Raw genomic sequence first — 15,175 nt, 5'->3', positions numbered from 1 at the left:
TGCTGAAAGTGTGCGTTAGCTAGCATGCTGTAATTGTAATGGTTGCATTAGCTCCCCGTTAATTCAGTTACTTCCATGTTACAGGTGAATCTACAGCCATCAACATACTGTTGTCCTGCACATCTAATGTGCCTTCTTGTGTCTATCGTCAGAATAAACAGCAATCAACTGGGACCGCTGGCTGGACAGTCGCTGGCTGGACAGTTAAAAACAGAACGCAAGAGAGTTACGAAGTACGATCACATCTGTTACACTGATGCCGAGACCAGTCTCCTTGTCTTTGCTGGACAGCTGTTACACACACACACACACACACACACACACACACACACACACACACACACACACACACACACACACACACACACACACACACACACACACACACACACACACACACACACACACACACACACACACACACACACACACACGCAGTCACTCACACACAGTCACACACGCACATCAGTCACACGCATATCAGTCACACAGTCACACACACACACACGCAGTCACACACACACAGTCACACACACATCAGTCACACACACGCACGCAGTCACACACAGGCACACAGCCACAAACGCACACACAGACACACACACGCACGCAGTCACACGCACGCAGTCACAAACACGCACGCTGTCACACACGTACGCAGTCACACACACAGACACACACACACACAGTCACACACACACAGACACACACACGCACGCAGTGACACGCGCACACAGCCACACGCGCACGCAGTCACACTCACACACACACACAGACACACACACACACACACACACACAGTCACACACGTACACACAGACACACACACAGACACACACACACAAACACACACAGTCACACCCACACGGCTTCCAAAGGGTGGGCCCAATTCGTTTGTTGCCTTGGCGGCAAGGCTAATACATGTTATGGCAAATGACGATTGCATAACTGGGGAGGATTAAAATCACTCTGCCTAGAGGACACACAGTCCAATCCCAACATTGTATAATCTTATACTAAGCATTAGGTTTCAATAGGAATCCAATTACCATTCATTCTATCTACAATACCGTTTAGCTTGAATTGAGTTCATTTGTCTTTCAAGCCAACCATATTGTCATTGTCACACCAAACATGTTCATGTCAATGTTCAAAGGAGTTGGCTATTCAGCATATACAGATCTGGGACCAGGCTTCATGGCAGATAATTGTATGTATTCCATGTACTATATGTATTCCATGTATTATATAAATTCCATGTATTATATGTATTATTTGTATTCCATGTACTATATGTATTCCATGTATTATATATATTATATGTATTATATGTATTCCATGTATTATATATACTCCATGTTTTTCATGTATTATATATATTCCATGTATTCCATGTATTATATGTATTCCATGTATTATGTGTATTCCATGTATAATGTGTATTCCATGTATTATGTGTATTCCATGTAGTATGTGTATTATATGTATTATATGTATTCCATGTATTATGTGTATTCCATGTATTATGTGTATTCCATGTATTATGTGTATTCCATGTAGTATGTGTATTATATGTATTATATGTATTCCATGTATTATATGTATTCCATGTATTATGTGTATTCCATGTATTATGTGTATTCCATGTATTATGTGTATTCCATGTATTATGTGTATTCCATGTATTATGTGTATTCCATGTAGTATGTGTATTATATGTATTATATGTATTCCATGTATTATATGTATTCCATGCATTATGTGTATTCCATGTATTATATGTATTATATGTATTATATGTATTCCATGTAGTATGTGTATTCCATGTATTATATGTATTCCATGTAGTATGTGTATTCCATGTATTATATGTATTCCATGTATTATGTGTATTCCATGTGTTATATGTATTCCATGTAGTATGTGTATTATATGTATTCAATGTATCACATGTATTCCATGTATTATGTGTATTATATGTATTATATGTATTCCATGTAGTATGTGTATTCCATGTTTTCCGTGTATTATATGTATTCCATGTGTTATGTGTATTATATGTATTATATGTATTCCATGTAGTATGTGTATTATATGTATTATATGTATTCCATGTAGTATGTGTATTATATGTATTATATGTACTCCATGTATTATGTGCATTCCATGTATTCCATGTATTATGTGCATTCCATGTATTCCATGTACTCCATGTATTATGTGTATTATATGGGGGGGATTAAAAGAGAGTTTATGAAATGCGCCACTGTGTCAGCAGCAAACCTTTCTCGCTATGTGTGTAAACCCAGAAGAGAGAAGCTCATGTTAAAACAGCCATATACATTATGATAAAGGATATACATTGTGATAAAACAAACAGCACGGCACTGAAGGCAGACAAATCATAACATTGGAAAGGCCACTCACTGGTGCTGATGAGAAACTGGTTGGAGACCCCAGGGTGGTCGACGTCATGAATAGCACTGGCAAAGATGGCAGCTAGGATTTCCAGGTCTGTGAACACAGCCTGTGAAGAAAATAGGTGGAACAATCTACATGAGCAGCACTTCATACAATCTCACGGTATAACCTCACTATTTGTCAGCACCAGGAACATGTCATTTTTGTTGTCCGTTGCAAAATGTTTAAAAACATTTTATTTTGCCTTCCCTAATGAACACAACTCAGGCTACATTTAAAGCCAGTTTTAAACAAGACAAATATAAAAACTAATATCCTTAGTGTATGTTTAAAAGTCACATTATTAACAAAACATGAGCTAAAATGTAAAAAGAGGAGGCCATACTAACAGCACTGTATCAAATCCTCCCAACAAAGATTCCCCCATAAAGCGACGGAGATGGTACATTCCCCTACCTCTAGAGCAGGCGTGGACAGCAGCACGTGAGTGGACTGGGTGACATCAGCAGCATGGATGTTATTGTGATAGGCTACATCGCCGTGGTAATGGTCTTCTAGAGTCATCAGGTAGGTTATAAAGGTGTCTAATGGTATTTTGAATGTTTTTAATAAATCTCTTTCCTGAAAATGAGAGAAAAATGTGACACTGTCAAAACAAGAGGTTCCAATAACGAACTGCTATTCACACATACATTCACGGACGCACACAAACATAGTTAGCTGTATAAATTCCAGCAAGGTAAAACAACAGTTATTATAAAGGTTTTTTATAATTGTATAAACGTCCTCACCTGGAAAATTGTGTACATCATGACTGTTAAAGGCCGGTTTCCTGAAAGCTCGGTGACTTTAAAAAGATTAAGGCCCCATTTATTGAGGTCCTCAAGCTCCTGAAATCAGACAGCAAGGCCATTTTACACACACCACTTTCACCCAAACACATCATAGGAGACAGTATACAGTATATATATACTGAACACAAATATAAACGCAACATGCAACCATTTCAAAGATGTTACTGTGTTACAGTTCACATAAGGAAATCAGTCAATTTAAATAAATTCATTAATTTCCCTAATTTATTGATTTCACGATTGGGAATACAGATACATGTATGCATCTGTTGGTCACAGATCCCTTAAAAGAAAAGGTAAGGGCGTGAATCAGAAAACCAGTAAGGATCTGGTGTAACCGCCTCATGAAGTGCAACACATCTCCTTCACATAGAGTTGATCAGGCTGTTGATTGTGGCCTGTGGAATGTTGTCCCACTCTTCTTCAATGGCTGTGCGAAGTTGCTGGAAATTGTTGGGAACTGGAACATGCCATCAATCCAGAGCATCCCAAACATGCTTAATGGTGCGGCAGGTAGCCCAGTGGTTAGAGTGTTGGACTAGTAACCGAAAGGTTGCAAGATCAAATCCCCGAGCTGACAAGGTAAAAATCTGTCGTTCTGCCCCTGAACAAGGCAGTTAACCCAGTGTTCCTAGGCTGTCATTGAAAATACGAATGTGTTCTTAACTGACATGCCTAGTTAAATAAAGGTGACATATCTGGTGAGTATGCAAAAAATATCCCTATGCCCCATTGCAGTGATTGGGGGCATTGGCCTGTGTATGGTGTCGTCTTTTGAATAGGATGTTAAACAGGTGTCCTGACTCTGTGGTCACTGAAGATCCCCTGGCACTTATTGTAAGAGTAGGGGTGTTAACCCCAGCGTTCTGGCTAAATTCCCAATCTGCATACCATCATGGTCACAGTTTACAATTGGCTAATTCATCCCCCCTCCTCTCCCCGGTAACAATTCCACAGGTCGTTTCTGTAAATGAGAATGTGTTCTCACTCAACTTCCCGGGTTAAATAAAATACACATTTTCCATAACTTAAATTATATCAGGCATAAGATGGAATTCAATCGAAACAGCAGGTAAATCTTCACTGTCTGGGGATAAATAACGTAAAGATGTATGAGACAAGGTCTTTCAAACAGTCTGACAACTGGATCTAACAGTCTTGACAACTGAGATCTAACAGTCTGACAACTGAGATCTAACAGTCTGACAACTGACAACGGAGGTTTAACAGTCTGACAACTGACAACTGAGATCTAACAGTCTGACAACTGGATCTAACAGTCTGACAACTGAGATCTAACAGTCTGACAACTGACAACTGAGGTTTAACAGTCTGACAAGTGACAACTGAGATCTAACAGTCTGACAACTGAGATCTAACAGTCTGACAACTGAGATCTAACAGTCTGACAACTGAGATCTAACAGTCTGACAACTGGATCTAACAGTCTGACAACTGGATCTAACAGTCTGACAACTGACAACTGAGGTTTAACAGTCTGACAACTGAGATCTAACAGTCTGACAACTGAGATCTAACAGTCTGACAACTGAGGTCTAACAGTCTGACAATTGACAACTGAGATCTAACAGTCTGACAACTGACAACTGAGATCTAACAGTCTGAGAACTGGATCTAACAGTCTGACAACTAACAACTGAGATCTAACAGTCTGACAACTGAGATCTAACAGTCTGACAACTGAGATCTAACAGTCTGACAACTGACAACTGAGATCAAACAGTCTGACAACTGACAACTGAGATCTAACAGTCTGACAACTGAGATCTAACAGTCTGACAACTGACAACTGAGCTCTAACAGTCTGACAACTGACAACTGAGATCAAACAGTCTGACAACTGACAACTGAGATCTAACAGTCTGACAACTGAGATCTAACAGTCTGACAACTGACAACTGAGCTCTAACAGTCTGACAACTGACAACTGAGATCTAACAGTCTGACAATTTGATCTAACAGTCTGACAACTGAGGTCTAACAGTCTGACAACTGAGATCTAACAGTCTGACAACTGAGATCTAACAGTCTGACAACTGAGATCTAACAGTCTGACAACTGAGATCTAACAGTCTGACAACTGAGATCTAACAGTCTGACAACTGGATCTAACAGTCTGACAACTGAGATCTAACAGTCTGACAACTGACAACTGAGATCTAACAGTCTGACAACTGGATCTAACAGTCTGACAACTGAGATCTAACAGTCTGACAACTGACAACTGAGATCTAACAGTCTGACAACTGGATCTAACAGTCTGACAACTGAGATCTAACAGTTTGACAACTGACAACTGAGATCTAACAGTCTGACAACTGACAACTGAGATCTAACAGTCTGACAACTGGATCTAACAGTCTGACAACTGACAACTGAGGTTTAACAGTCTGACAACTGGCAACTGAGATCTAACAGTCTGACAACTGAGGTTTAACAGTCTGACAACTGAGATCTAACAGTCTGACAACTGAGATCTAACAGTCTGACAACTGAGATCTAACAGTCTGACAACTGACAACTGAGATCTAACAGTCTGACAACTGAGATCTAACAGTCTGACAACTGACAACCAAGGGACAAAAAACTAAAGCCAGTATCATCTTAATATGCCCCTTGAGCCAATCAGCAAACCACAGTGGTGTAACATTACAGAGGTGACCCTTTAAGGCATCCTATTGGTGTAACATTACAGAGGTGACCCTTTAAGGCATCCTATTGGTGTAACATTACAGAGGTGACCCTTTAAGGCATCCTATTGGTGTAACATTACAGAGGTGACCCTTTAAGATATCCTATTGGTGTAACATTACAAAGGTGACCCTTTAAGGCATCCTATTGGTGTAACATTACAGAGGTGACCCTTTAAGGCATCCTATTGGTGTAACATTACAGAAGTGACCCTTTAAGGCATCCTATTGGTGTAACATTACAGAGGTGACCCTTTAAGGCATCCTATTGGTGTAACATTACAGAGGTGACCCTTTAAGGCATCCTATTGGTGTAACATTACAGAGGTGACCCTTTAAGGCATCCTATTGATGTAACATTACAGAGGTGACCCTTTAAGGCATCCTATTGGTGTAACATTACAGAGGTGACCCTTTAAGGCATCCTATTTCCTGGATCTCAATAGAATCAATGTAGTCCTCATCACTGTGTGGGACATCTACTACGTCAAACTTGATCAAGTCAGTTTCAGCCTAAATCTGATTGGTGATGAGTGCTAGAAGGTTAATAAGCACTAGAACATGGTCTAGCTCTGGTGTCAACCTCTTGCTAGCTACGACGGTGCGGGACAGTACTATCAACAAGGATCAGTGGGATAACGACTAGAATAAGAATAAAAACAGCATACAATGAAGAGGCCCGGGTCAGGCTTCTCTTCACCTTGGGAAAAGTCCAGATAAAAGCCCAGCCAGGGATTATGTAGCTATGTAGAGGTTAAGTCCCTTGCTCAAGGGCACAACAGCAGTAATTCCTAAGTTATTATCAGATAAATCATTTACTCTAGTATTTACTCTATTCAACAAAAGCGTGCCATGATGATCAGACTGCTCTCGTATGCGTTTGTCTAACCTTCCTGGAATACACTCTAGCTAAGAGAAGCTAAGATCACAACTGTTAAATGACTAAAATGTCAATATAAAGTCAAAAAGCTCCTTCACCGTAGCCAGTTGGTCCTCTGTGTCGGTCTTGACCCCGAAACGAGGTATATTAGAGTTGGAGAGGCTAGTGCTGTGCTGCAGCTTCTTCACTCCACTGATCTGACACATGGGCTTGGCGTTCTTCTTGTCCGTCCTCTCTTTCTGCGTCTGTGGACATGGCATCTCCACGTCATGCTGCTTGTCTGGGGGGAGAGAAGTAGGAAATAGTTAGAGGAGCAATAGACAATACACAAAGGGATTTTTTGGGGCCTATTTTGTGCTTTTATAGGGCCAAATCCTAACTTAAGATCACATTGTCCCCTAATCACGTATTTCTATTAATTATGGATCACCAGCAAATTTAAGGCAGTTATATACAATACAACAACAAAAAAGAATTTACAACACATTGTGTTCCCTCAGGCCGCTACTCTACTACTACATCTCTACAATACAAAATCCATGTGTACGTGTGTGTATAGTGCGTATGTTATCATGTGTGTGTGCGTGTGTCTGGGCGTGTGTGTGTGTGTGTGTGTGTCTGGGCCTGTGCCTGTGTGTGTGTGTGTGTGTCTGGGCCTGTGTGTGTGTGTGTGTCTGGGCCTGTGCCTGTGCCTGTGTGTGTGTGTGTGTCTGGGCCTGTGCCTGTGTGTGTGTGTGTGTGTGTGTGTGTGTGTGTGTGTGTGTGTGTGTGTGTGTGTGTGTGTGTGTGTGTGTGTCTGAACTTGGGGATTACGAAGAGACCACTGGTGGCATGTCTTGTGCGGTATGTATGGGTGTCTGAGCTGTGTGCTAGTAGTTTAAACAGACAGCTCAGTGCATTCAACAAGTCAATATTTCTTACAAATACAAGTAGTGATGAACCAGTAGTCCAGGTGCGACAAAACTAGGGCCTGTAGGACCTGCCTTGTTGATCGTGTTGTAAACAGGGCAGAGCAGCGGTTTCTTATGCACAGACCTCTATTGAGGTCAATTGGGGACTTGAGTAACACACACTGATCTCAAGTTAGGATTGGCCCTTATTAACTATCTAACACACACATGCACATCGCCCATGGTAGCTTTTAATGAAACAGAATGGATTGTTGTACCCATATGATTTTGAGGCTTTTTGGGGATTGGGAGTTTCAGTTTCAGGGGAAATTTGTGGACTGAGTGATTGAGACTCTTTACTTGTCTCTTTGAAACTATTTGGGGACTTTGGAGACTGGACACTGTTTGGGGACCTTGGAGACTGAGGACTGTTTGGAGACCTTGGAGACAGGGGACTGTTTGGGGACTTTGGGGACTGCTTGAGGATCTTGGGTACTGCTTAGGGACATTGGAGACTGTGGACTGTTTGGGGACCTTGGGTACTGCTTGTGGACCTAGGAGACTGGGGTCTGCTTTGGGATCTTGGAGACTTGGAACTGTTTGGGGACCTTGGAGACTGGGGATTGTTTGGGGACCTTGGGGAATGGGGACTGCTTGTGGACCTCGGAGACCAGGACTGCTCGGGGACTGTTTGGGGAATGGGGACTGTTTGGGGACCTCAGGGATTGCTTGGGGACCATGGAGGATTGGTACTTGTTGTTCTTTCGTTTATTTGTTTTGTAAATTGATTGTTTGTGTACCTGTTTGCCATTTTACTGCATTGTCAGGAGATTGTAACATAAGCATTTAGCTGTACCCGCTATAACATCTGCTAAACTGTGTACCCGACCAAGAAACTTTGATTCGACTTGAACTTGTTGTTATAAATACTGAAAATCACACAGCAAGGTCAGCCAGTCTTACCTAAGAAGGTGCTGGAGATGAACTCAGAGACCTGGTTCCCTGAGCGACTCATCTCAGACAGGTGAGACAGCTCCCTGTTCAACATCCTCTTGAACTGGACACAGACAGTGAGTGAGAGAGAGAAAGAAAGAGAGAGATGGAGTGGGAGAGAGAGACAGAGAGAGAGAGATGGAGTGGGAGAGAGAGACAGAGAGAGAGAGATGGAGTGAGAGAGAGAGAGAGAGATGGAGTGGGAGAGAGAGACAGAGAGAGAAAGATCGAGTGGGAGAGAGAGACAGAGAGAGAGAGATGGAGTGAGAGAGAGAGACAGAGAGAGAGATGGAGTGGGAGAGAGAGACAGAGAGAGAGAGATGGTGAAAGAAAGAAAGCGTTACTCTTACGCATACATGACATTGTATATAAATTGGAAACAGTAACAGACTTTTGATCTCAATGAGACTTGCTTAGATGGAATATAATGATATTCTCTTTCTGTCATTATCGGATGTTTTTACCATGCATTATGAAGTTCAGGCACTTTCAGCAGACTCTCACAGATACTGTGAGTAGCAACTGCAAACATATTTCAGATAGCATGTCTGGTTTGATTTAAGGATGAGGTTCTGCGGAGCTATTATTTTTTGCCTTATTTCACATACTATTCACCAATGACTGGAGTGTGATACTTCTTTCATGTTTGAGCACAGCAATTTCCATATGACTTTGAAAGAGACAAGTAGGCAGCTCGTCCTCAACAACGAAACAGCTAAATACATAAGTCTACACACAGCACATTTGCATAAACAAATCTATACAATATGGCTAACAAATTTTGACACAATGCTGAGGTGGAAATACGACTAGTTCCTGCACTAGTTACTGCTATCTCCAATCTCTCCTACTGTACATACATCACAGATCATCACAACGATGTCACATTATTTACCCTTATGATCTAAATGAAAACGACTGCATTGATGGGAACACTTTAACAAATGATTAAAGTAAACCCTTCTCTCACGGGATTGGAATAACACTAAATGAATAGACATAATCCAAAGGCAGCCAGGAGAACCTACAAGCTTTCACATAAGCTTGGCCATTTGGGTCATGTTCATTACCAAACACAAGAGTTTCTTATTGGACCAGGTTCTTATTGGACCAGGGTGTCTCTCCCTGTTTAGTCTGTAATCTGTATTCTTCAATTTGGTGCCTAATGAACTCAGCACTGAATTTTATTGAATTCAAAATTAGCATCATGGACAACATACTTTTATGTATCCCCATGACACAGAACGTAAGTAGTTTGCCTCTGGCATTTTCAACACAGTCAATCAAATGGAAAGAGTCCTAAAGATGGATAGATCCAAAACAAGTACGCAAAAGGCTTCCCTCAAATCCTCGTTATACAATCAATCATGGCATCATCCATATAGTAGTGTCCCCAGGGCCTTGATGAAATAATCAACTAATTCTTCCCAGGCAAATAAAGGCAAATAATCCCAGGGGTTAGTAACAAGATTGGATAAAGAAGGAGCAAGAACAGGAGTGTCCAAAAAAGACAAAGAAATCACTATATCACTATAAGAAATCTAGGCATGGCTATAAAAAATATTGTAAAGTATTATCAATAACAGTATCCAATGAGGAATAACAGGATAGAATGGGTCCGACAGATCCGTTAGACAAGAAGCTACATTAGAAGGACACTAGTCGGCTGCATCTCCCACTAGCTCTTCATCGATGACCTAACGTAGCTGTGGAGATGACGCTAGCCACGTCTGAGGAAGACTGCACTCCTGTCAACACCTGCCTGGTTTCTCACCCAATCGCATCAGCCCGCCTCTGAGAGCTAACCAATCAGCGGCCATTGAGACCAAATGGAAGCGAGAGCACTCGCTCTTCATCTGGCATTCCATTTTCTCTGTGGAATACATGAATACATAATGAAGTCAAAATGAAGACCCTAGATCTGTCTAATTATAGGACTCATCTTGGTGTCCTCACAGTGCATCTGTCTAATTATAGGACTCATCTTGGTGTCCTCACAGTGCATCTGTCTAATTATAGGACTCATCTTGGTGTCCTCACAGTGCATCTGTCTAATTATAGGACTCATCTTGGTGTCCTCACAGTGCATCTGTCTAATTATAGGACTCATCTTGGTGTCCAAATGGATGTGTATTTACTCAGATGAGATATCAGCAGTGTGTATATATGGCAATAGTCTTGGTGAACACAGAGTAAACTTAATGTAGACTACTACAACTACCAGCGAAGCAGAGCTAAATGAACTGAATGCCTATTAGGTTCACTTCGAGGAGTATAACACTGTGCCTTGCGGTGAAAGCCCCTGTTTTTCCTGATGACTGTGTGATCTTGCTCTCCGTGGCCAATGTGTGCAAAACATTTATACAGGTTAACAATCACAAGGCTGCCGGGCCAGACGGAATATCAAATCAAATCTATTTATATAGCCCTTCTTACATCAGCTGATATCTCAAAGTGCTGTACAGAAACCCAGCCTAAAACCCCAAACAGCAAGCAACGCAGGTGTAGAAGCACGGTGGCTAGGAAAAACTCCCTAGAAAGGCCAAAACCTAGGACGAAACCTAGAGAGGAACCAGGCTATGAGGGGTGGCCAGTCCTCTTCTGGCTGTGCCGGGTGGAGATAATAACAGAACATGGCCAAGATGTTCAAATGTTCATAATGTAGGTAGGTGTAGGTAGGTAGGTGTCTGGCAGGTGTCTTCACAGACATTTTCAATCTATCCTTGTACCAGTCTGTAATCCTATGTTTCAATCTGACCATCATTGTCCCTGTTCCTAAGATCTCCAAGGTAACTTGCGTAAATGACTATAGCCCTGTAGCACTCACATCTGTAATTATGAAGTGCTTTGAAAGGCTGGTCATGACACACATCAACACCATCATCTCAGACACCCTAGACACACTTCAATTCACATACCACCCCAAACAGATCCACAGATGATGCAATCTCAATTGCACTTCACACTGCCCTTTCCCACCTGGACAAAAGGAACACCTATGTGAGAATGCTGTTCATAGACTACAGCACAGCGTTCAACACCATAGTGCCCTCCAAACTCATCACTAAGCTAAGTACCCTGGGACCAAACACCTCCCTCTGAAACTGGATCCTGAACTTCCTGACGGGACGGCCCCAAGGAGTGAGGGTAGGCAACAACACATCCACCACACTGATCCTCAACACGGGGGCCACTCAGGGGTGCGTGCATAGTCCCTTCCTGTACTCCCTGTTACCCACGACTGCGTGGCCACGCACGACTCCAACACCATCATCAAGTTTGCTGACGTCACAACGGTGGTAGGTGGAGCAGGTCGAGAGCTTCAATTTCCTTGGCGTGCACATCACTAAGGACAAAACATGGTCCACACACACTCGCACAGACATGAAGAGGGCACGGCAGAGCCTCTTCCCTCTCAGGGTGCTAAAAAGATTTGGCATGGGCCCTCGGATCCTCAAAAAGTTCACATCACCACTTGGTATGGCAAATGCACCCCCTTGACCGTAAAGCGCAAGAGAGTGTGGTGCGGACAGCCCAGTACATCACTGGGATCGAACTCCATCCTATCCAGGACCTCTATATCAGGCATCAGAGGAAGGCCCAAAAAATGACCAAAAACTCCAGCCACCCAAGCCATAAACTGTTCACTCTGCTACTGTACCATCCAGCAAATGGTACCAGAGCATCGGCTCTCGGACCAACAGGCTCCAAGACAGCTTCTACCCCCAAGCTATAAGACTGCTAAATAGCCAGACTGCTAAAGTCAATGAATGGTACCTGAACTATCTGCACTGACCCTATGCACTGTTACTAAACTATATATGCAAACCATATACACACTTACTCACACACATTGACACTCCCACACAAACACACATACATACACACACTTTTACACTTATCATTTGCTGCTTCTACTCTGTTCTTTATTTAACTCTTATTATTATCTATCCTGATGACAAGTCACTTTACCCTGCCTTCATGCACATATCTATCTAAAAAACTTCATACCTCTGCACATTAATCTGGTACTGGTACTCCCTGTATATAGCTCCACATTAATCTGGTACTGGTACTCCCTGTATATAGCTCCACATTAATCTGGTACTGGTACTCCCTGTATGTAGCTCCACATTAATCTGGTACTGGTACTCCCTGTATATAGCTCCACATTGATCTGGTACTGGTACTCCCTGTATGTAGCTCCACATTAATCTGGTACTGGTACTCCCTGTATATAGCTCCACATTGATCTGGTACTGGTACTCCCTGTATGTAGCTCCACATTGATCTGGTACTGGTACTCCCTGTATTTAGCTCCACATTGATCTGGTACTGGTACTCCCTGTATGTAGCTCCACATTAATCTGGTACTGGTACTCCCTGTATATAGCTCCACATTGATCTGATGCTGGTACTCCTGCACTGGTACTCCTGTATTTAGCTCCATTCTTGTGTATTTTATTTTATTCCTCTAGTTACTATTTTATGAACTACATTGTTGGTTAAGGGCTCGTAAGCAAGCATTTCACTGTGAAGTCTATACCAGTTGTATTTGGCGCATGTGACAAATAACATTTCATTTGATTTACTACTACTATCTAGCCCCTTACGAGAAGGGGATGAGCTTAAAAAATCCACAGCTCACTGAAAAAAAGCCAGCTGTTGAAGATCAGTGACGCACATCCTCTGAAACTATAAGAATCAACCACAGTGGTTGTTGCTGAGAAGAGGAACAACTTTTACACTAGTGTACAATGCATTGTGTGAAATATATGCCACCTAAAGCATTATATGTAGTCTTAAAATATACAGTAATTCAAATGTACAGTATATTCTCAGAAACCACAGTAAATAATGTCTAGTTACTGTTTTACCCACTTTATATGTATATATTCTATTCCAGTCATTGTTCACATCATTTCTATTCATATAGTGTCCATACTGTCTATACACACTATTATATACACTGAGTGTACAAAACATTAGGAATATCTTCCTAATATTGCGTTGCACCCCCTTTTCCCCTCAGAACAGCCTCAATTCTTCGGGGCGTGGACTCTACAAGGTGTCAAAAGTGTTCCACAGGGATGCTGGCCCATGTTGACTCTAATGCTTCCCACAGTTGTGTCAAGTTGGATGGATGTCCTTTGGGAGGTGGACCATTCTTGTGTGTGTATATATATATATATATGTATATATATATATATATATATATATATGTGCATGCATGCATGCATGCATATACACACATACACACACACACACACACACACACACACACACACACACACACACACACACATACACACACACACACACATACACATACATACACACACACACACACACACACATACACATACATACACATACACATACATACACATACACATACACATACATACATACATATATACATACATACATACAGTATATTTTTATTCCGGACTCTGACATTGCTCGTTCTGATATTTATTTTTATCTTTCTTTTTGGATTATGTGCCTATTGTTTTGTATTGCCAGGTATTATTCCTGCACTGTTGGAGCTAGAAACACAAGAATTTGCTGCACCTGTGATAACAACTACAAATCTGTGTAAGCGAAGTATAAACTTTGATTTTATTTATTTAATCCATCAAAATTCAATGAACATGAACGCAGCTCTCTTTGCAATTCGAAGCAGAATCAATCAGAAGCAGATACACTATATGACCAAAAGTATGTGGACACCTGCTCGTCAAACATCTCATTCCAAAATCAGGGACATTAATATGGAGTTGGTCCCCCCTTTGCTGCTATAACAGCCTCCACTCTTATGGGAAGGCTTTCCACTAGATGCTGGAACATTGCTGCGGGGACTTGCTTCCATTCAGCCACAAGAGTGTTAGTGAGGTCTGGCACTTATGTTGGGTGATTAGGCCTGGCTCGCAGTCTGAGTTCCAATTCAAGGTTTTTGATGGGGTTGAGGTCAGGGCTCTGTGCAGGCCAATCAAGTTCTTCCACACCGATCTCAACAAACTATTTCTCTATGGATATCGCTTTGTGCACGCGGGCATTGTCATTCTGAAACAGGAAAGGGCCTTCCCCAAACTGATGCCACAAAGCTGGAAGCTCAGAATTGTATAGAATGGTTATGTTATGCTGTAACGTTAAGATTTCCCTTCACTGAAACTAAGGGGCCCAGCCCGAACCATGAAAAACAGGCCATTATTCTTCTTCTTCCACCAAACGTTACAGTTTTGGGCAGGTAGCGTTGTCCTGGCATCCGCCAAACCCAGATTTGTCCGTCAGACTACCAGCACGATTCATCACTCCAGAGAATGCATTTCCACTGCTCCAGAGTCCAATGGTGATGAGCTTTACACCACTCCAGCCGACGCTTGACATTGCACATAGTGATCTTAGGCTTGTGTGCGGCTGCTC

At 41.9% G+C, this 15,175-nt stretch overlaps 1 protein-coding gene across 9 annotated transcripts in view; it reads right to left on the bottom strand.

The window, feature by feature from the left end:
- LOC110523188 (cAMP-specific 3',5'-cyclic phosphodiesterase 4D) overlaps positions 1 to 15,175 on the bottom strand; it is a 392,833-nt gene that overhangs the window by 8,636 nt on the left and 369,022 nt on the right. For all 9 annotated transcript variants that reach the window (XM_036976772.1, XM_036976773.1, XM_036976775.1 and 6 more), the window contains 5 exons: positions 8,720 to 8,813; positions 6,965 to 7,146; positions 3,213 to 3,311; positions 2,878 to 3,042; positions 2,428 to 2,527 (listed from right to left, as the gene is read on the bottom strand). In XM_036976772.1, coding sequence (XP_036832667.1) covers positions 2,428 to 2,527; positions 2,878 to 3,042; positions 3,213 to 3,311; positions 6,965 to 7,146; positions 8,720 to 8,813 — 640 coding nt within the window. The remainder of the gene's footprint in view (positions 1 to 2,427; positions 2,528 to 2,877; positions 3,043 to 3,212; positions 3,312 to 6,964; positions 7,147 to 8,719; positions 8,814 to 15,175) is intronic.

The sequence above is a fragment of the Oncorhynchus mykiss genome, chromosome 5 (genome assembly GCF_013265735.2).
Source record: "Oncorhynchus mykiss isolate Arlee chromosome 5, USDA_OmykA_1.1, whole genome shotgun sequence".
Classification (NCBI taxonomy): domain Eukaryota; kingdom Metazoa; phylum Chordata; class Actinopteri; order Salmoniformes; family Salmonidae; genus Oncorhynchus; species Oncorhynchus mykiss.
Note: the sequence above shows the minus strand (reverse complement) of the source record. Positions and strands in the feature narration are given on the sequence as shown.